At 31.1% G+C, this 23,448-nt stretch overlaps 1 protein-coding gene across 1 annotated transcript in view; it reads right to left on the bottom strand.

Annotated features, from left to right (window-relative positions):
• The window catches only part of LOC136977941 (fatty acyl-CoA reductase 1-like), a 32,083-nt gene extending 9,782 nt beyond the window's left edge, over nt 1–22,301 (bottom strand). The window contains exons 1-12 of the mRNA XM_067273556.1: nt 22,221–22,301; nt 22,013–22,129; nt 19,009–19,184; nt 18,858–18,930; nt 18,670–18,776; nt 18,427–18,601; nt 16,362–16,406; nt 16,174–16,292; nt 15,849–16,088; nt 12,217–12,346; nt 12,019–12,146; nt 11,896–11,941 (exon numbers count right to left, since the gene is read on the bottom strand). Of these exons, the coding sequence (XP_067129657.1) occupies nt 11,896–11,941; nt 12,019–12,146; nt 12,217–12,346; nt 15,849–16,088; nt 16,174–16,292; nt 16,362–16,406; nt 18,427–18,601; nt 18,670–18,776; nt 18,858–18,930; nt 19,009–19,184; nt 22,013–22,129; nt 22,221–22,301 (1,437 nt within the window). The remainder of the gene's footprint in view (nt 1–11,895; nt 11,942–12,018; nt 12,147–12,216; nt 12,347–15,848; nt 16,089–16,173; nt 16,293–16,361; nt 16,407–18,426; nt 18,602–18,669; nt 18,777–18,857; nt 18,931–19,008; nt 19,185–22,012; nt 22,130–22,220) is intronic.
• Nucleotides 22,302–23,448: the final 1,147 nt, after the last annotated feature.

The following is a 23,448-nucleotide window of genomic DNA, read 5'->3' as shown; positions in this document are numbered from 1 at the left end:
ACAAAAATATCCTACATTTTTTATTCTCTAATACATTTCTTAGTATAGTTTTTATTGGGATTCTTAAGGGCACTAAGAGTCCCACTTTTTGTACACTCATCTTGGATTCGATCAGACACATAATGAGGAGGCTGGATGGTGGCGTACTGAGGACTGATTGCTCCCCGAAAAATTTATAGAAATTCTTTGCGTTCTTATACCTTTAAGTTTTTCGCAATTCCAAATAATAATAAGTATTACCCTGAAGAACTCGGCTTCTATTTTACTACTTTAGATGGTTTTTTTTTTGCGTTTTTGCGAGAAATCGGACATATTTTTAGACCCATCTAAAAATTCTCTAATTATATTTGGAAGAGAGGGACCTAATTCTTGCATCCGGTGAAAACGGGTAAGATCGGCTATATAATTATAAAGGTTATCTTATGTAAGGGTTTATCACACCGAATAACCAATCTAACACATTTTTAAAAGTTTTTATTCTTCTACTGTACACAATTTAAAGAAGTTTTAAAATGTGTTAGATTGGGGACTCTGTATGAAAAAACTCTTACGTAAGATAACCTTTGTAAATATAAATCAAATACTATAATATAATATAATATAATAGAAGGATTAGAAGTAAGAAATAATCTAATAATCTTAACCTTTATTGTTGTTATTTTTTGCCCGAAAAACGCCGGGTTCATCTACTAGTCTTTAAATATTTCTGTACTAGCAAATCATCTCTCTCAACGTATTTTTATATCATACTAAAAAAAATTTAAAGTTGAAACGCTTACTGTACACAACAAATATCTTATTTTGTACTGTATATCTATTCAAACCCGATAATGAAAAATATTTTTACTCACTGTAATTGTCTTGCCCTCAATTATAAATATTTATAAAGATCAATCTGATGCTCTCAATTCCCGCACGTAGATTGTCGCATAATAGAAAGGAGCCATTAAGAAAAGAAAAGTCGGAGAATTTTGAACAAGGAAAGAATAACAGAAGCAAAATAAATTAAATTAATAAGTTGATAAGAAATTTAGCAGTCTTCTTGTTAGAGATGTATAGACACCATAATCGTGACGTCATCTACTCTACATAGGCTTTGAGTCCCACTTCAGACCAGATTCATATAACGTTCATAAAGAAGAAAATTATCGGCAATTTTACTATTCATCTATATATATAATCGAGACGAGTTGGTGATGATGATGATGATGATGATGGTGATGATGATGATGATAATGATGATGATAATAATAATAATATTAATAACAATAATAACTCTCCCATGGTCACCACCTGGACGTGGTGAGAGAGCCCAGTAATTTTACTGATCCATAGGGCAATGCAGGCTGGAGCACAAGCTCCTAGTAGGGACACCCATGCCAGTAAGGTCTATAGGGAGAAATGAAGCTAAGAGTGACCACACCCACATTCTGTGGAGATATTTATTATGGTATAACTAGATCAAAGTGTGATACCGGCTCGGACGTCGCCCGGGTTAACAAGGTCCGCGTTCGTGGGTTAGGCAGAGGCTCACGTTCGAAAAATAGGTCACAGTCTCCCTTGGTTACCGGTGGCGAAAGCAGCACCGGCCCAAGCATGGCTACTGCAATGCCCTCAACAGATGTGAGGAACCAACCCAGCCTTGGTGTTTCTGTGGCAATGCATCCACAGACCACAAAGGCTGGAAAACCACGCCAACGGATGAAATGGACAGTAGAAATGAACGAGTTTATAATCCGTACTTATTACACGATCACAAAACTTGAAACAAACATGACAGCATACAGACAACAACTACACCATAAATTCACACAACAATATCCTCATCTCACTGTCACTGAACAAAGGGTTGTTGATCAAAAAAGAACAATTATACACAACAACCTTATTCCACAAACAACACTTGAACTTTTCAAACAACAGTTTGCTGATCAAATACATCAACAGACAGAAACATCTAACATTAATGAAGATCATGTAACCTGTCAGGATAATCCAGCAACAAGCATTGATAATAACACACATACAACAATTACCACTAATGATACTACAGACACTTCCTCATCCATCACTGATAACATAGACTTGAATTTAGTTAATACGCTCTCACTTATATTTCAGGAAACACTCACTAAATATACAGGCACAGATCCCACACAACGACCACGAATACCAAAAATAAACACGTCAAAGGAAGTAGGAAAAACACTAAATTATGTAAACACTCACTTACTACCACACTACATTCATTCAATTTCTACACTCGCAGACATTCATACATTAGTTTATGCTGGGGCAGTCACAGTAGTGACACACCATGGACTGAAAGTACAATCACAGACAAATACACAGAAAACACAATTCTATCACAAGCCTGCCTGGCAGAGAAGAATAGAAACACAAATAAATGACATTAGACAGCAATTAGGCAGGCTGACACAATACACTAAAAACAACATAACACCCAAATTAAGCAAACAGCTCAAAAACATTTTCAAGAAAATAAAAACACACACAAAACACGAACATCACAACACACGCATTACAGAATACATTGATACACTAAAACAGAAACATGCTGCCAAAGCACGTAGACTCAAACGATACAAAACATGTACTGTACACTACGAAAACAACAAAATAAATTATTTAGAAACAATGAAAAACTCTTTTACAGACAAATTAATAACAAAGCAAACACTGATACACAGCACAGTGGCACACCAACAGAAGAAGAACTCACAACATATTGGTCCTCTTTTTGGTCCAGTGCTGTCACGCATAATGCTGATGCAGATTGGATCAAGGAAAAGAACAGAAACTTGCACAACATACCAACTATGCCCTGTGTTGAAATAAGCATATATGATTTCCAATACACAGTTAACAGAACACACAACTGGAAGACACCTGGTGTAGACAACATTCACAATTTCTGGTACAAAAAGTTTACATCACTGCACCAGGAACTAGCTAAACATCTAACACACATCATCATCAATCCACAAGACATGCCAAATTTTCTTACCCAGGGCATCACCTACATGAAACCTAAAAACAACAATACCACAGACCCCACACAATACAGACCAATTACATGTCTTCCAACACTGTACAAATTATTGACATCCTGTATTGCAAACAAAATATACAAACATGTTGAAGAACACGACATTCTAACAGAACAACAAAAAGGTTGTCGTAGAAACCACAGGGGATGCAAAGAACAGTTACTCATAGATTCAGTCATTTTACGGCAAGCACACAAACAACACAGAAACATACACATGGCATATATAGACTACAGAAAAGCATTCGACAGTGTTCCACACAGTTGGCTGCTACATATTCTACACATGTACAAAATACATCCATCATTCATTGCATTCTTTCAAAACACTATGCAGCACTGGAGAACAACACTACATCTGAGGGTTCATAACACTTCCATACAAACAAACCAAATTTTTATTAGGCGAGGAATTTTTCAAGGAGATTCCTTGAGTCCTCTCTGGTTCTGCTTAGCCCTGAACCCATTATCCAACATGTTAAACAACACGCAATATGGTTACAATATCAGACATGAAAAAACAACACAGTTTACACTGTCACATCTCATGTACGTACATGGATGACATAAAACTTTATGCATCCACACAAAAACAACTTCATCAACTCCTACAAATCACACATTCATACACCAAGGACATACAAATGGAATTTGGCCTAGATAAATGCAAAACACTTCACATAGAAAAAGGAATCCTGAAGAAAGAAGATTTTGCACTTGGAAATGGAGACGTTATTGAATCCATGGAAGAGGGCGAGTTCTACAAGTATTTAAGATTCCAACAGGCCAAACTAACAAAACTTACACAAATAAAGCAAAGATTAATTAAAGAATACCAAAGTAGGTTAAATGCTATTCTCAGAACACAATTAAATACAAAACACACAGTTAAAGCAATAAACACATATGTCATCCCAGTACTCACATATTCTTTTGGAGTTATATATTGGACTCACACAGATCTTAAGCAACTCCAAAGGAAAACAAGAACAACACTTATTAAGCATAAACAACATCATCCTAAATCCGCCACAGAAAGATTAACCCTTTCACGTAAAGATGGCGGACGTGGCCTGATTGACATAGTTAACCTTCACTACAAACAAATACAGTCACTGCGAGAGTTTTTCTACAAAAAACAAGAAACATTACAATTACATAAAGCAGTAACTCTAGCAGACTCAAATAACACACCATTAAACTTACACTCACATCATATGGACACAACACAACATATAAAAAGCGTAGACACCATTAAGCAATCGTGGGTTCGAAAGGCACTCCATGGCAGGCATCCTTATGACCTAGCCCAGGATTTTGTTGACAAAACCGCGTCAAACAGCTGGTTAGCTCGGGGATGCCTCTTTGGGGAGACGGAAGGATTTATGATTGCCAAACAGGATCATGTCATAAATACTAAAAACTACAGAAAACACATACTCAAAGATACAACACTCACAAATGACACATGCAGAAAATGTCACATCATGCCAGAAACTATACAACACATCACCTCTGGTTGCAAGCTCTTGGCACAGACAGATTATTTACACAGACCTAATCAGGTAGCAAATATAATACACCCAGAGCTTGCAAAGAAACACAAATTAGTAGACATCCACGAGCCATACTACAAATACATCCCACAGACAGTATTGGAAAACAACACGCACAAAATGTACTACGACAGAGCCATAATCACAGATAAAACAATTTACCACAACAGACCAGACATCACACTCATTGACAAACACAATAAAATCACATACATTATAGACATATCCATTCCAAACACTCACAATATACAAAACGCATGCACTGAAAAAATCAGCAAGTACACAGAACTCGCCCAGGAAATAAGGCATCTGTGGAGGATGGATAGGGTGCTTATTGTACCTTGTTGTTCTCTCTTCTACAGGTGTCATACCACACACACTACACAAAAGTCTGGGCACGTTACAATTGAATAGAAACACATACATCACACTACAGAAGGCCACTATATTGAATACATGTCATATTGTGAGAAAATTCCTGAATACAGACACACACACTGATACACTTCTTTAATTTCTGTTTTGGTTTCTATGGCTTGACTTTGGTCCGACATCCACCGGTGTTAACCGAGTATATCTCACTTAACCCAACATAATATTAATCAGTGCAGAGTCCAAACGGTTAGGAGTTGAAAGTTGAAATTTGGTACACAGTTAGGGTACGTCACGAGAACGCACACTGAGAAGGGATTTTTCGAAATTCCTCCCCACGGGGGAGAGGGACAGGATTAAGGCTTAACACTTCCATCAACAATGGAAGTGTTAAATAACAATGGAAGTGTTAAGTAACAATGTAAGTGTTAAGTAACAATGGAAGTGTTAAGTAACAATGGAAGTGTCAACAATGGAAGCGTTAAGAATGGAAGAGTCAACAATGGAAGTGTTACGTAACAATGGAAATGTTAAGAGCCCAAACGGTTAGGAGTTGAAAGTTGAAATTTGGTACACAGTTAGGGTACGTCACGAGGACACACACTAAGAAGGGATTTTTCGAAATTCCTCCCCACGGGGGAGAGGGACAAGATTAAGGCTTAACACTTTCATCAAGAATGGAAGTGTCAACAATGGAAATATCAACAATGGAAGTGTTAAGAGAAAGCGACGTGCAAGACGCAGATGCAGTTTTTTCGCTTTTGAGGGAAATCGAACATATTTTTAGACCCATCTAAAAATTCTCTAATTAGTCTGGAAACAGGGGTCCCAATTCTTGCATTCTGTGAAAAAGGGTAAGGTTGACTATAACGTAATAATCTTAATTTTCTCTAAAACGGTTAGGAGTTGAAAGTTGAAACTCGGTACACAGGGTGCAAGATTTAAGTACCAAAGTGTTAAGTAACAATGGAAGTGTTAAAACAATGGAGAACAAGAGAAAACGACGTGCAAGATTTACGGGCGCTGGAGGGGGAAAAAAAGAAAAAAAGTAATACGTTAGAACATATTCGATTTTCAAATTTAAACAGATTAGTTCGGTTTTTCTCGACTTTTCTTCTTTAGAACATTCGATGAAAATCGAACGATATAATCAGAACACGTCGTGAAAATCGAACAATATCAGAACATTCGATTTTCAAATTCGACCTTTCTTTATAAATATTTAGTTTGTTGATGAAATTACTCTCTTTTTTGTGACTATAACGTAATAATCTTAATCTTTGCTATCGTTACTTTTGCCCGAGCAACGCCGGGCTTACCTGCTAGTTTATTTATAAGTCATATTAAATGAACTAAAATTTATGCACAAAATATTGTAGAGGCTGTATATTTTAATGTATTATATTCCTCTTTGTACTGTAGGTGTCATCTTATATTTGTAATAACGTTATTTTAAAATTTTAACGTCATTATTTTAGAGAATTTTTTAAACTTTAATTGGAAATTGCTGCTGTATATTATAGGCCTAGAAAACTTTTGTCAAAAATTGTTACTTTAATTCAAATTGGAATCGGCCATCATGGGCAAGAAATCCCATAAAAATGGTAACGATTTTCATAAATAGTGCGGGTTTGGGAGAAACTCGGACTTTATGATTTTTGAAGATTTGTCATTGCCAACGTTGCAGTTATTATGATTTTTATTGAAAATCATAATAACTGCAACGCATAATATAAAGAAATTCTAATGGTTTCTAGTGTATTTCTACATTAACAACGTAGAAAATTTATTATTTGGATCCAATTTACAAAATTTTATATAAAATATTAAGTTAGGAATTTATACAATTGTAGATTTATTACTTACTTTGCCAAGAAATCCAGTTCCCCCGGTGATAAAAATATGCTTTTCTTTATAAAACTCAGCAATTTTTGACACTTTTTGCATTTCGTCCATTTCGAGTTAAGTAAAAATGGAGCACGTTACGTTGAATACCTCTTCACTCATGAAAAATGATAAATATATACTATTTCCGCTATTATCCAACAAGGAAATTCAAATGACAGTTTTGCAATCAAAAAATCGTCGAAAGACATTTTTCTTTTTTAACTCTTTCCTCTCTAAGTGGACATCTTTTTGGCAAGCTCATTATGAGTCCGAAAAATTCCTGTGGATTTTTACCTGTCCTGATTATATCCTGGACCCCTCAGAGGGGTCAGGTGGGTAAGGGATCCTCCTTGAGCTCTCGGCCATCGGCCGTCTGTCTAAAGACATTGGGAAATAGAGCAGGAGTGGTGAATCTATGGCACTCGTGACCAAAGTGGCAGGTCGGAAGACATGATCTGTCACAGAACACATACGATTTCGGTTTATTACCTGATCTTTTTTTTTCAATCGGCTTCTTTACATTTACTCTAATTAAAGCATATTCGTTTCATTTACTTAAATATCGTTATTCGAAATCTAAAATTTCGGCACGCATAAACACTTTTAATGCTTGTTATATGGCAAATGGACTCAAAAAGATTCGCCATGTATGGTATAGAGATGTTATTTATTTCATTTTGTAATAAAAACTTGTATTTAAATCATTTGTTAATCTTTAAATAATTTAATATTACTTTTAAGTATTAAATGTATTATGCAATGCAAGTCAAAACGCAAATAATTATATGAAAGAGGTATGGGTTGACTGCATCCATCGACCTTTATAAGCAGTAAACTCGAAACGTTTACCTGTTTCATACGATACATGAAACTTTTCTTAAGCTACGTACAGTACACTTTTTCTTGCAAGCTTTAGCTTGCAAGATACGGGGTCTATAGCCTATGAATAATGCCTAATTTAAGTTAGTTCATTGTTGAAACAACAATGTATACGTTAGACAACGTTAGTTCATCAGATTCACAAAATTACAAATGGTAACGAAACTCAACTTTAATTTTCACTGTCGTGTAAATATGATCAAAGAAGTTAGCTAAAGGAGAATGATCAGGATTGTGGCAATAACTAACAAGAAAAGATTTGATATGAATTAGTGTATGAATTTTTAGAACTTTTTCATTAAAAGGTAAACATGATTACATGATTTTGAAAAACATTTCCGCTTATTTAATTGTAATAATTAAGGATGTGACGAAAGTCAATTTTACTTTTTATTACAACTAAATTATTGTTTAATAAAGCTTGATTAATGGGTTTTTTAACTTTATTGTGATAAAATTTTCATGTTGTTTAATTATTTATAAAGAGTTTATGTATATATATATATATATCATAAATATGATATTTTATTATATATATAATAAAGATATTAATTGAAAGTTTATTCATTCATAAATAATTTTAATTTATTAGAAATACAGTAGAGAGTCGTTAATCCGAATCCCGGTAATCCGAATCGCCGGTTATCCGAACGATTTTCAGTCGGACTGTGTCGTGCTGAATCTAACGTTTTTGATACTAGACTTACTTCTAAAGTATAATTTTCATGTTTTTATATTCTTCAATATATTTATTTTGTTTGTACAAAATAAAGAAATAATTTTTAACGATACAATAGCCTCGACTATTATTATAAAAATTTTCGTTAGGCTTAAAATCGACGAAAATTCAACACGAAGCGACACGCAACGGAGAAAAATTTGAATATCGGACAGATTAATATATTTTTTCGTTCATAATCGGTTATCCGAACAAATCACTAATCCGAACAACTCCAGTCCCCAATTGATTCGGATTAACGACTCTCTACTGTATATTTATTTACTTATTTTTGTGTTTTGTCAAAATAAAATGGTAAAAATACAATAAAATTTTCTTTAATAGAAAAGACATTTAAAATAATTTTTTATTTACGTTTTTATAGAGAAAATAATAATAATAATAATCAAATATTAAATAATGGTAGTACATCTGTCAAAAAGTCTCTTTTTAAATTTTCATATATTTTGCTGTAAAAAAAAAAAATGGTAATACTGAGAATGATGATAATGATAAATGAATATAATAATATAGTTATTAGCTATTTATCATTGCCATTAGAATATTGTGGTAACGTTTACTCGGTGAAGTTTAAAATAACGGAGAGAAAATGAATTAATTTTAACATTTTAATTGTTATCTTTTAAAACAGTGCCCAAAATTGAAATTAAATATAAAACAGGATATTTGTCATTTAAAGTTTAAAAAATAACTGCATTATATATATTGTTTTTTCTTTTAAAGTCTATAAAAAAAATTTTTGTATTAAAAGATGGAGGTGTATTTATTTGATTTACTTCTACACATATATCATAATAATCGGGAAAACTCGTGTTTTTTCGCAATTTTGAAAGTATCTGGAATTTTACAATTTATTTTTAAACAATCTGTCCAATTAAAATGTTCTTAATAAAAATTAAAGTCATCATTTTCTTTATACAAAAGTAATTACATTTTGCAATGTAATTACAGGAAGTTAATAAAATTACTTAATACATTTTCCTAACTACAGCGATGAATATATATATAGTTGACTCTATCTATTTCGAATTTCTTGGACAGGTTTCGAAATTTAGATCCCTACACAGTAAACGGTAAAGGGTTAAAGGTGTGGATTAGTTGATGAACAGTATATAGATAAGCCCTCTACCAGAGTCTACTCTGTTATTTTTCACTGATTACAAGTTACACTCATTATTGAAGCTTCTATATTGTATACAAAAAAACGAATTTATTTAGGGTAAATGACGGTGAGATGGTTAACACGTCTAATCACTGTATAAACTAAAATGTAGCACCTCGTATTAATAAATTGTGGTAGTTGTGAAAGCCATACTTGCTGTTTACGGGAAATTACTGTAAAAATAAGTAAAAATCAAATGTTTCTGTTTCTGACTTGTAGAACGTTTTACCCGAGCTTATTAGCCTCGAAAATCTTAAATGAAGATTAGCGGAACAAAGTGTTCCGCTAATCTTCATTTAAGATTTTCGTTCTACAAGTCAGAAACAGAAACATTTGAACACCACAATTTATTAATACGAGGTGCTACATTTTAGTTTATACAGTGATTAGACGTGTTCACCATCTCACCGTCATTTACCCTAAATAAATTCGTTATTTTTGAAGAAATAATCTTGATTAATTTTCATTTTGGCTGGGAAATTAATCAGAAAATTTTTTGGGGGGGAAGTTGCCTGATAACAAGATTTGCTGAAAAAATGACCGGATGGCAGAGGCGGTTAAAATGAGTCAGCGTACTAAATAAAAATATCCATTTTGAATGACTTATTCAATATGCCTATATATTATTATAACGGCCTTTCATTTCATTACAACTATACTCTGTCTCAGACACGAATTCGTTAGAGAATGGTAAGTTATACAGTTAATCTCGACCCTATTGTCATAATCTGGTATATCACAATTTTTTGCATAATGTTGGACAATTCTCGATGAGAAGTTGAATGAAATTCAGCTCGCCTGTTGAGAGCTGGTATGACTGACTGAGCTAGTATTTTAAAATGCCCATTTTTAAAATGAAATATGCGAAATATTTCTTTATTAGTAAAAAGACTTTCTATGGGGAAACTGGTTTTTATTTAAGTGTTATACACGAGTAAAACCACGAAAACTGCACGTGGCCAGCCTGTTGTTCAGGCACGAATCATCGAAACACCAATAGTGATGAGCCTAAAAATTAAAGCACAGATTAGGAAGAAACAGATAGTTGAGATGAGAATGTTTAGGTGACTAATTTGGCTACTACATCAGAGATTGTTTAACTCTCTAATCAATTTCAAAGTAATCTATAGTATAATGATGATGATATAATGATAAACTAACACTTAGATGGTTAAGTCATATTATGAGAAGAGATGAGATGGTTAGCAAAACGAATCAGAAACTTATATATAAGATTGTGGATGCATTTGAATAAGTTTGTAATATAAAATAATATTTAAAAAAATTAATCTCATATTAAAAAAAGAGCTGTTTATTGTATTTTTTCAGAATTACTTAATTTTGATAGTAATTCTTGAATGTTTTGTAAAATGCAGAGAGAACCTTATTTTCAAAAGTCAAAACATTAAAGTGTATCTTCCGTATATTCTCCCTTTTGGATAACCACATGACAATCCTAAGTTCAAAATAGAAGGCCTATTAATAGCTAGACCTTCTATCCAGACTGAAAAGATAGATTAACAAAATTCGATCTGTGCGATGATAGCAGTTTTACCTTTGAGGAATTAAAAGAATTTATATTTATAGCTTAATTTTCTCGGTTCTTAATAATAAGTTTTATAGACTGTTTTTTAAAAAAGTTTTTCCAATTATTTAATTTCTTTTTTGTTTAGTCTTAAATGTTTACTCAACAAAAATTTAGTTTTTCAATACAGTACTTTGTTTACAAAAATAGACACATTTCATAGTTTAATTTAAAATATTTTATTATTATTTAAAATTAATTAGTTGTATTAACAATATATTCAAGTCTTTTTATCTTATAAACTTAATAGAAATTTAAACAATATATATATAATCATATATATATATATATATATATATATGATTTTAATTGCTATAAACATATTTCAACAAATTTACATGCATAACGATTTAATGAAATAATTATTTTTCATTAATTAATAACAAGTATTGAAATTTATTTACTCACAAATAACTATCGTTTAAATTTCTTATAGTATAAACTAATACAACTTTTTTACATATTAATACTTTAAGAACAAATTCAAATCGCAAAATTGCTCACTGTTCTCAATGACATTATTAGATAAGTTTTAAAGAATATGAGACAGAATTATTTAATTTTGATGTGTAAAATTTCCATTCATCACCATAGATAATCAAAGGCTGAAATGGAGAAAAAACTGCTAAGAATATAATGACTTGCAGCTGCAACTAAAGCAGTCTTTACAGCAAAATTTCTCAAATATGTTCTGAAAAAAATAAATATATTTTATTAAAAATATTTATATTATCAATTCATTTTTAAGAATTCGATCGAGAGACTTACTTTCTAAATGTTTCTCTTGCTTTTGGAAGAGTAGAATGATCTTCTTTCAACATATATTTTCTCACGCCCAAAATGAAGTTTTCAAAATATAAAGGCCAAATCACTGATCTTACATCAAAATTAAAGAGCTAAAAATATTTTGAGTTTATATTACAATTTTGTTTTAATTTTTAGAATTATATTTTAATATATATCTACCTTCTTGTCTACATCTGACATCACATCCCAGATCTGAAACTGATTTTTAGATTTGAAATGCCATTCATTAGTTGAGAAATGATTAAAGACGATCAGTGCTTTATCCACTTTTTTATACACTGACACCATTCTGTAAAATAGAATTATTAGAAATTTTTATGTATATATTTTTAATTAAATTTAAGTGAAAAATTTCTAAAAACAATTTTGCAAAGAAGTAATTAAAAGAATGAATGTAATTAATGATAAAAATAATCTCATGATGAACTAAATGACTACCTTTTAATAGATTATTTATATTAAACATATATACATGAATATATTAGTTTTTACTAAAACTAACAAAACATTTAAAACAGGCATTAATGTAAGCTCAATTTATAACTTATCTTTTGTTATTTCAATAGTTACATGAAATAGGAAATTGAATTGCATACTTATACATACTGTTGACCGTCGATATTACGAACCCTGATAGAGGGGATTTCGGAAATAACGAATCGAACCTGCTCATTCGGGTGTAAATACAATATTTGAGATATAGAGAAATGAACGCTAAGCTGCACGTCAGCGTTGTTTCATTGTTACTTAGAAATGTTTTTTTTTTTTTATTTTTTGTATTTATCACAATATGAACTGGTATATCATATAATGTATATTAATATTCGTTTTGTAGTTGGCATTGAGATTTTAATTTATAATAAATGATCGGATTGTCACTTCTCCCAATTATCGTACAGTATATTAATATTGTATTTTGTTCAAAGCTAATTGTTGAAACAAAATGGGATAATTACGAGAAATTAAAAATATTGATTTACAATTTTAATTTGGGGCACAAACTTTTAATTTATTTATTTACACACGATGAATTGTTGTGACATTTTGATATACACAGTTGGTTTTCATTCTCACACAGCACTTTTTTATTTAACATTTTTTTTTTTTTTTTTGACACTGTACACTTACAATTGGCAAATTCCGTTCCCCGAACTTTAATTCTTTTGTCACAGCTTTACTAAAGATACATATTTTCTATCTTTTCTTCAAGAATTTGCGTACCAAACGTCTGGAAGTCACTTTTACCGGATCTATTCTTAATTGTGCCATCTTTGTTTCAATTTGATATTATTTTTGCGTCAATAATTTTTTTTGTTTCCTTTTGGCAGTTTGATGGCCCTCGGTCAACCTTTGTAACATTCAATAAAATAAAGTCTGTAACTTCAATAAGGTTTAGTTGCTTTTTTTTTGTAATAATTTCAATCATTTTTGCTGCTCTGTAATTGTTGACGTTCCTCTCCAACATTTTTTTGTCTTCTGAAAACATAAACGCCACTAATATCTTTAGAGGACCTTCCAATGCTCTGGACAAACAGAACAAGACTCTTTTTCAAAATTTTCTTCCTAATTTTTGTTTACTTCCTCAACAGCTCGTTCTAAGCCGCTTTCCTTAAGTTGCTCCAAATCTACTTCAACATCAAGAGCTTTAAAATTTCTGGTGAAATATTTGTTCATCCAAATTCTAATTTTGATCCTGATTCAAATAGTGCTGTGTGCTTCTGCCTATAACTCGATGCTAATAGAAGATTTTTTGTTTTTGGACGAAACGACAGCCGATTACCAAGTCTGTACTACCAGTATCATCCATCCATGCACGTAACATGTTTTCAACATCCTGGGTGCATCGCTCTACGTTCCCCTGAAATTGTGAACGTTGAAGTCTTCCTGTACTATTTTGCATTTAGAGCACATAGCTAAAAGTTTCCTCAATTATATTATCCGTGAACTCCCTTCCGTTGTCGCTCAGCAAAATATAAGGCAAGCAAAATTCAAGCGCGATTTCGACTGCACAAAGGGCGAAGAACACAAATTTTTTTTGTGGTCTTGATAATTCTTTAACAATTTGTAGTATGAATGAATCGAGTAAATTGAAAATAAATGAAATCAACTTAACCCCAAAGATTGAAATCCTTCGTAATCTTACGAAGATGTGTTTTTGTTGATGAGACTCCTTCGAATTGTACATTTTACATAGCTGTACAAACAACTCCATAGATGTAAAATTTATTTTTCAGAGCAAATAATATTTTATCACGACCGTCAAGACTTGTGGAGCGGTGATACTGAAATAATCTATCAAGATATTCCTCAATAGGAAGAATTACCACAGCAGGATTCTCAATGCTTTTTCTTTTTTTACTCAAAACTCTTATTTCGCCGACCTCCATTGTATCATATTTCCTAATTAGTCCACACTACTTGTTACTTTTCTTGTCAGGATTTCTTGAATATAAAACTTCACAAACCGCTTCATTTACAGTTGAAGTCGTTCAAGATTTTTTAAATTGTAATTCTTACTACTATAGTTTTAATTTTTCATTAAATTTCAACTTAATAAAACATATTTCTTCTTTAGAGACATGTGCAGTATTATTGTCCTGCATATTTTCTTTTCAACAGATGTAGTCCCCATATCTATTTCTGAGTCAATCTAAATACTAACACATATATAATTGAATGTGATTGAATTATTTAAACTTAACTTTATGTTAACTCAAAAAAAAGCAGCTGCAAATGTTACACGCTGATTAGCAAACACAATCAAGACATTGTTCAATTCACCACACTACACCTTTATTTGTTGCTGAGATAGTTTTATTGAAAGAACTAACGTCTTCGACCTACTCAATAGGCCATCCTCAGGCTTAACTTTCGAAAACGGAACATTGGCGTTCCATTAAAAGAATACATTTGTTTAAAAATTCAAAGCATCAATAACGGAAAAAAGGAAGAACAAGATAATATATACAAATATAAATAAAGGTGTAGTGTGGTGAATTAAACTAATTATTTGCTGAGCACGTATCTGCTTTATGCAAGACATTGTTCATTGACACGCATTGTTGCAATGTTTCTCTCCCCGCCGCACGTTTTCAAAAGAAAGTAACTCGATGAGCGAATCCATGCTTTTAACTGGAGTTTAAAAGACATGACAATCATATGCGAAGAGACGTTATGCTGGCACTGTTTCAATAAGTCTGCTGCAAAGGAGTCTCATTGCAATAAGCGAAGAATCGATCAAGCTAACTGAACAAACTGAAGTTCACTTTCTTAATTGCCTAAAGTTGTGTGGGCTAATTGTAAAACGCCTAAAAATGGCAAGCTAAATAGCAAATACAAGAATTTTTTTTAATTCGCCAGGCTCTTTAATGAGCCGAATTTTTCAATTTGCCTACGACAGATATATGAAACCTTACAGAGACCCTATCAATGCTAAATAGAATGAACGTAATAAACAGCGCTCTGATTGCCCAAAGCGTGTAAAGAGAGAAGGAAAATATTACAGGAGAATATTTATAAGAAAGACTTGATTTTTTAGATGATAGGAAAAATGAAAATGCCAGACTCCAATAAGAAAAGTGGTTAGAGGGGTGTATTTTCGTCGTCGAGGAACTATTTTGTCAGAAGTGTAAACTTGTGTTTTTAGCTTAGAAAATTTTTAGACCCTTTAAATTTAAATATCTTTATTAAAGCTAATTTAGTTTTATATCTACTATAGATTTTAAAATGTTTAAGAGTTTAATCAATTTTAAATAAATTTAAATTTTGATATAAATTTATTTAAAATTTACCTGGGTTTTTTTCCTGAAAGGTAAAGTAATGCATCAGTAAGTGCTGCAGGAATATAATGATCAAACACAACAGCGATGTTATGTGCTGTTTGGCTTGTCTTAAAACTTCCTCCTGGATATCGAAATATTTCAGCAGATGGATATAAATAAGTAGGTCTATTTAAAAGACCAAACATGTCACCCCAAGTTATTTTATTTATAGTACTTGAAGCGCATTGATAAATCTGAAGATCTTTAGGTCTATAAAATAAAAATAAAAATGAATTAAAACAAATGAATATTAAAAATAGAGTAAAAATAACAAATAAATAGAAGTTTGACGCACTTATGAGTAACTGTGTACCATGGAATAGCAATCATCATGTTAATGCATAAATCTACAGGAATCAAATCAGTAAGTTTGCTTGTATGAACCACCATGCTTCGAACTATACCTTTCATTGCCTAAATATAAATTAACGATAGAGTTAATCATACAAAATTATTTTGAATTAAGCAAGTTAAAATACTTACTGCTACCGTGACTCCTGTTGGTCCATTAAAACTATCGATCCATCCCTGAAAATTGCAAGTAAATTAATATTGATGATAACTAACGTAACATATAAAATGTTTTATTTTCACAAGTAAATGCTTTAAGGCCTTTATGTGATAAGTTAGAATTGCTTGCTTCTTTTTAACTTTATGATAGTTAAATAAACCTTGTATAATACAATTTCATATTATTTCATATATTATTAATTTCTTTCACAAGAACTATAAAGGAAATTATTAGAATATTACCAGATATTACTAACTGTAAATAACTATTTATTATTAACTGTACTACATTACAACTAAAGAATATTATTATATTTTAATAACCCTTATTTAACTGCAAGTTATTTTAAGCCTTATTTTCGTTTTAATAATAATATTTTCTCGTAGCTTTTAAAAAAATTGCAGTGCTAAGTATGAATATTTTTCTGATATTAAAAGGATAAATGTGTTTCATAAAGACATAAAATTTTAAGTCGAGAATGAAAATATTTATTATAAAATTAGAATAAATTTATAATCTTTTAAATTAAATACGCACTTAGACCATATATCGCGCAAGGAATAAGCTAAGTGAAGAAAAAAATTGCAATGTTTATTTAAATTATTAATCAAAAGTAAATAATTTAGAAAGGCTCTTTTAAATTATCATTACTTTAATTTTAATAAATATATTTTGTATATTTAATTAAGGCCAGTTTCAGGTATAAGCGATGTAAGTGACCGCTTCTACGAGGTGCCAAGATGAGAATTTCAATCATTTCTAACTTCAAAGTTTACCATTCGTGACATTTAGTGACTGTGTCTATTGTACAGCTCGTTTTTGGAGCGGTCTTTTCTCCTCTTCCTACAGTCAACATGGTTTGTTTCCGCGGGTTTTCAAATTACTTTCGGAGCTACGCGCAATTGATCAATGATTTTTGCCCAGAAAAGACTTCTGATAAACAAATTTAATATAGTTCTTTCCGGGTATATGCATAAGTTAGTTAATAATGTGTATAAACGTTGGCTATTGGCAAAATTAAGACATTATTTTTTATTTCATGAAGAATTACTTTTAACACTTTATCATGTTATTCAATATTCATATGTATTATTTATTATCATTTATTAATTATTGTTAAACTAAAATCCGTTTCAAGTAAAATTTTTTCTCATATTTCAATATGCAATTTTATCTATACAAGATGAATCTAGAAATTTTTAAAATTTGACATAAGATCATTGTTTATTAAATTTTGCTAAATAACTTCATTGTTACTTTAATAAGTTTACAAGTTAGATCCATAAAAACTATCCTACAAAACAATAGATATTGTAAATTCTGATTTCTATTCTTCCTTAAATTTCCTCCAGCTCTCTTCCTTTCTTCATAAAGCATAGGACTTTCTATCGATATACTGTACTGTACATCCCGTGCATGTATAGTTTATACTGTATAAATGTGCAACAGCGCCAATCGGTGTTGTACAGTACATCAATCTACGGTATGGATGTACGGTATATCGATATATTTGCATACATTTAATTTTCGACTGAAGCAAGTGCTCTGTTTAATAATATTTGACTGTATAGTATAATATTATATATATGTAATACTATACAGTATTATACTAATATAATAATAATAATATATATATATATATATATATAGTTATTATTATATTATATATGTCGTAATGTAAAAAATATTTTCTAAATAGGCATTACGTTCTTTTAAATTCAAAAATATTAATGACACAAATGAAATATAAAAAGGAATTTCTAGTTCTATCATCACCTAAGAGACCAACCGAATAAAAAGGATGAAAAATTCGCCCAGTGTTTAAGTTTACGTCACTACATTGTGTCTTCGAAAGAAAAGAAAAGGAAGGAATTTCTAGTAATGAGTAATTGCTGAAACCATGCCCAAATATATTCTCTCTCAGAGCCCTAATAATTCTTGATTCGAAATAGATTTCGGGATTCAGGAGACCCAAAATCTAGTATTTCACATTAAAAAACATGATATGAATGGGATGAAATATAGAAAATTACTTACGCAATATGGTTCCTTCCATGATGGTGAGACGATGGTTGGACGAAATATGCTAACTGGTAAATCTGTTTCTTTAAGATATAGTTTTTCAGCAAGATTTTTTGTAAAAGAATACGTATTAGGGAAATCATCTATTAATTTTGGAGTTATGGTATCCACTAAATCAGTATCCATCCATCTGTACGTGTAAAAATATTGTCATTATATAGTTATTAATTGTACAGAAAAGTTTTCTTTAATGCTTACTGAACGGTTCGGATAAGTTCTTCAGGATCCACTTTAGATGGGTATATAATCTCATCAGGTTCACTACGGTTACAATTACAATAAGCTGTCGAAACGTGCACTAAACTCTGATGTTTTTTTAAAAGAAAGTAAAATTAATTATCACATATTATCTATAAAAATATGAAATGTTCATGTATATATTTTACCTTGAGATGTCGCAGTCTTTTGCAAACTTCAATTATTCTCTTCGTACCAAGCAAATTTTGTTCCACAGCAATTCTTTTAAGTAAAATATATATATATATATATTTAATTCATAAGTTAAATTTAATTAATTATAGAAATAATTTATCATACTTTAATGCTTCGTCAAATCTTACAGTTGCCGCTACATGATATACAATACTAACTTCAGAAGAAAGTAAATCTAAATCAGTTTCACTGATTCCTAATAGCGGTTCAGATAAATCTCCACTAATAATATGCAATTTCTCTCGATAATTTGGTCTTTCTTCTTTCATGCGATCGAAAACCTATAAGAAGACAATAAAACATCTCATAAATAAGTATTAATACTGTATTTAGTTTGCGTTTTTATTTATTGTAATTTCGGTTTACGCTTTAATAAAAAAATATATAAATTAAGTTTTTAAATCAAACAGAAATTATAAATTCAGTATTTTCATGATTTTATAAAATTTAAACTAGTAAAATTAATTTAACACCTAAATAGGGAGTTTCTTATAAAAGTCCTCCCGGGAGGCACTTTCCCTTTGGCAGTTCACCTGTTTATTGCGCTGCCTTATTACAACTATCCATCCATCTTTATGATTTATGGTAAGGTATGGATCTGTGGTAACAAGCTGGTCGCAAATTCAGAAATGCAAAAGCAATTCTAGGTTATTTAAATTTGTAACTGTAGGCATCATATAAATCTGTCATCATATAAACATGACATTAACAGGGCGTAACTGAAACCAATCTGACATTTAAGTTCGAAAAAGATGAGAGCATATTGCCTCTCGTCAAAAGTATACATAACGGTTATAAAATGTCAGGCATGTCTTATGTTTTAAAGCCTCCAAAATTTTCTCACCCTAAGCGTGTTCCTAAAGTGCATAACGTAGGAGCCAGTTCTTAGAAGTGTAATATGGCTACGATGAAAATTTTAGAAAAATTTTAATTATTTGTTTTGATTAGTTTTGTTATAAATTTTGAACAACTTTATAGTAAATTTGTTTAGATGTAACACTTCCATCTGAATCTGATTTTTGAAACAGATGTAATATAATAGATTTTTAATGAAAATAAAAGAAAAAATTTGATTTTCATTAGTTAATTTGCTTATATATTTTAGCAGTTATTCATTTTGTTAGAATATCAAAATATTAGGATTGCTTAAATTTCAAATACTCACTTTTCTTACAAAAATTAAAATTTATCTATAGATATAGGCCTATATTGTTTTTATCTCCTTTTTTCTTTTTTCATGCTTTGTACCATACGGGTATTAAAGGGGGTTTTTCTAGACTCATATTGGAGTAGTTGGGTGGTGAGGGACGGGACCCGACATGTCCGAAAAAGACTGTTTAAAGACCTTCTTGATCCCGGTAATTAATAATTATAACTAATTAATTAATTAATCGATCTCCTGGATCTCCCGGAGCACCTATAGCGCCGACATGCTGATGTCTTACTCGCCTCGGTCATCCGACCGTCTATATATAGAGTTTTCTAAATCTGTTCAAAAGCCTAGTAGCTTTTCTTTAAATGAAATAGAATTCTATAAAAGAATTTATATATTACAAGATATAAACCGTTTTTGTAAACCTTTAAAAACAGTTCTTCATTCTCTTATAATAAGAGATTGATTACAACTAAAACGGCAAGGCCGTATTTGGGACAAGACTACGTCTCGGACACTCACGGCGGGTATCGTTCTCATTCTCCATTCATCTTTGGTATCGCTGAGTGTGATCATTCAAACTTCGCCAGCCACAGCCACAGCCACGAGGTCTTCCACGACGCATTTTCATTGAAATTAACCTATCGAATGTTGAAATTTCTCTCCGTTGTATGACGCCCCAGGTTGAATTTTTGTCAATGCGAAAATTTCCCGTTTTTCAAAAAAATAATGGTGGCTATTGTATCGTACGCAATTATTTTTTTATTTTGCACAAACGAAATATATATTATAATAAATGTAAAAAAGAAAAAATAATTCTATTTCTGAAGTTAGTTTTAATATAAAATTATAACGACGCGCCATCTGGTTTCAAAAAGTTCCGATGATGAAAGGAGATGTCAATCGGTAAAGGTTAGCATGTGGCGACCAGAAGTATGTGGGGAATAATACGGGACAGGTAAATGGGTATTTTTCAAAGATTCGTTTGTCAAAATTCGATTTAGCAACATTCGTTTTTCGAACTTTCCAACGCACGTGTTTGTCAAAATTCGATTTCACAATATTCGTATTTCCAACTTACCAACGAGCAACGCATGTGCAAATCTCGCACTACTGCCTGTTTGTAGAGAGTGTCGCCATTTTGTATTTTATTGTGTTTCGGTTCTCGGTCCCCTAACAACCTACAAGTCTGGTTTTTTTATGCGTGCATGATTTGGGCACCTAATACTCTGTGCCAAATTTCAACTCCTGACATGTACTTCTTCATACCTCTAAGCTGGTAAGACAGCAGGCAGTACGATTTTATAAACAAGACATAGTATTGTTAATTATACATGATTAACTTATTAGAAAATTATTATCTTCTATATTCAAGAGTTTAAAATTACTACATTTGCATTTTATTCAGTTAATGATTATTATTTTGTATTCGTTTTTCCTTGTTTGTGTTTTATTCAATTAGTACATTTATAGATGAAATATGTATCATCAGTTACTGACACAGCTTAGGTGAACGCATGAAAGAGACTATGCATTCGTCAGAAAATCTGGATCACGCTCTTCTACCTTCCAGAAAGTTTATCTTGAAGTTATTGAAGAATGAAAAATGAAATATTGACTGCATAGGTTGACACTATTTAGTTAGCAAACAGATAATGAAATGACTCCATTATCAGGGATTTAATTATATTCTTTGGCAAATAAGAACATGTTACATGAAAACAATTAGCGATAACTTTGATAATTCCATTTTTTAGCAATTACAATCATTTTTAATTGTATATAAAATATCGACTTTTAAAAATTTTTCTGAAACACATTACATGATTTCAAGCTAAACTCAAAGGAATTTTATAACTTTTACTGTTTCAGCTCTAGTTTTACTATATTCAAAAAAAGTGTAAGAAATGATTTGACAAATGCTTAAAAATTAAAATAATAATTGAAAATATTAACCTTAGATTTCAACATTGCATCTAATCTTTCTTCTGGTTGCATGTTCTTTTTCGCTCTGAAGAGCAAATAGATTTTTTTCAAATCGTTGCATGATCTCACCAACTTCTCAATAAGAACCTAGTAAAATATTATAAAGATGAATTATTTTTCATAAATTTAATTAAAATATGTCGATTCTGTTCAGTATTTGTCTTTATTGCAAATATACCTTTCCCATAAAACCTGATCCTCCCGTAACAAAAATTGATCTTCCTTTATAAAACTCAGCTATTTCGGAAACTTCTTCCATCGTAATTTAAAATCTAAAACAATAAAAATTGTATAAAAATTACTTAAATTCGGAAGAAAAATTCTCCAAATAGTTATTAGTTATTTTAAAGTTTCAAATAATTTTTTGTAGTATCATTTTCGAGCTTATTGCTAAAATAAAGATTGATTTACATTTAAAATCTCCAAATGAGATTTTTGTATTAATCAGATTGGATTCGTACTCATCAGTAGCCTAGTGGATAAAACCATTGAACTCTGGTAATTGGCTGTTTACGTGGAATATCCCGGGTTTTCTTTATGTATTAACACCGAATAGGGAGCAATTTCCGTAAAAAGTCCTCCCGAAGACACTTTTCCTTGGCAATTGGCCCATGCATTGCTTCATTCGATTAATGTAATCCCAATCCATGTTAATTTAATTTTGTCATTATAGCTTAATAACTTCTGAGCGTTTTGTCAAAAATTTCTGAAGTTTTGCAGATAGATATGTTTATTAGGGGAATTGATGCTATTACATTTTGTTGGTTAAAGGTCGATGGGGTGGGGAGATAATGGGAGTCGTGGGTAGGACTTATAGACAATTTACTCGTTGTTAGCATTTAAAATTTCTTATAAAACCCATCCATGCCCTCAATATTAAATTAATTAAACAATTAAACAAATATTAAATTAAAAACCATACTAAAAGTTTGGTTATTTTACCCTACCATTGTTATTTATCAGAAAATATCAAGATGAAATCAGCAGGAGTGGGTTTCCAGGATTTATGGTAACAAATATTTCACACAACGCTCTAGAGAGAATAGTAATTATGAAGAATTTGGTGCATATCGGTCAGAGTTTAGGAATTAATAGAGGAATAAAATCGAGGGGTCCAGGTTTTATGGTAGTCTATATTTTCTGCAGGATTCCAACAGAGTAACTAGGAAAAATTTGGTGCAGATGGGGGTCAAAGAGTTTAGAAACTTAGGAATACAGACAGCAACAGACATTCTGTTTTACGCATATATATATATATATATATAGATTAAATTAATTTAACCTAAATAATAAAAAAACACAACTTTAGATTATTCAAGAAATATCATTTCAAAACTTACATAATAAAATAGCATTACTCAATACAAATAAAAATTGATCAATCAATTCTTAAAATTTGCAATTAA

The sequence above is a fragment of the Centruroides vittatus genome, unplaced genomic scaffold (assembly GCF_030686945.1).
Source record: "Centruroides vittatus isolate TY-2023 unplaced genomic scaffold, ASM3068694v2 contig_484, whole genome shotgun sequence".
In the NCBI taxonomy this organism is placed as follows: Eukaryota; Metazoa; Arthropoda; class Arachnida; order Scorpiones; family Buthidae; genus Centruroides; species Centruroides vittatus.
This window is presented reverse-complemented; position numbering and strand designations above follow the sequence as displayed.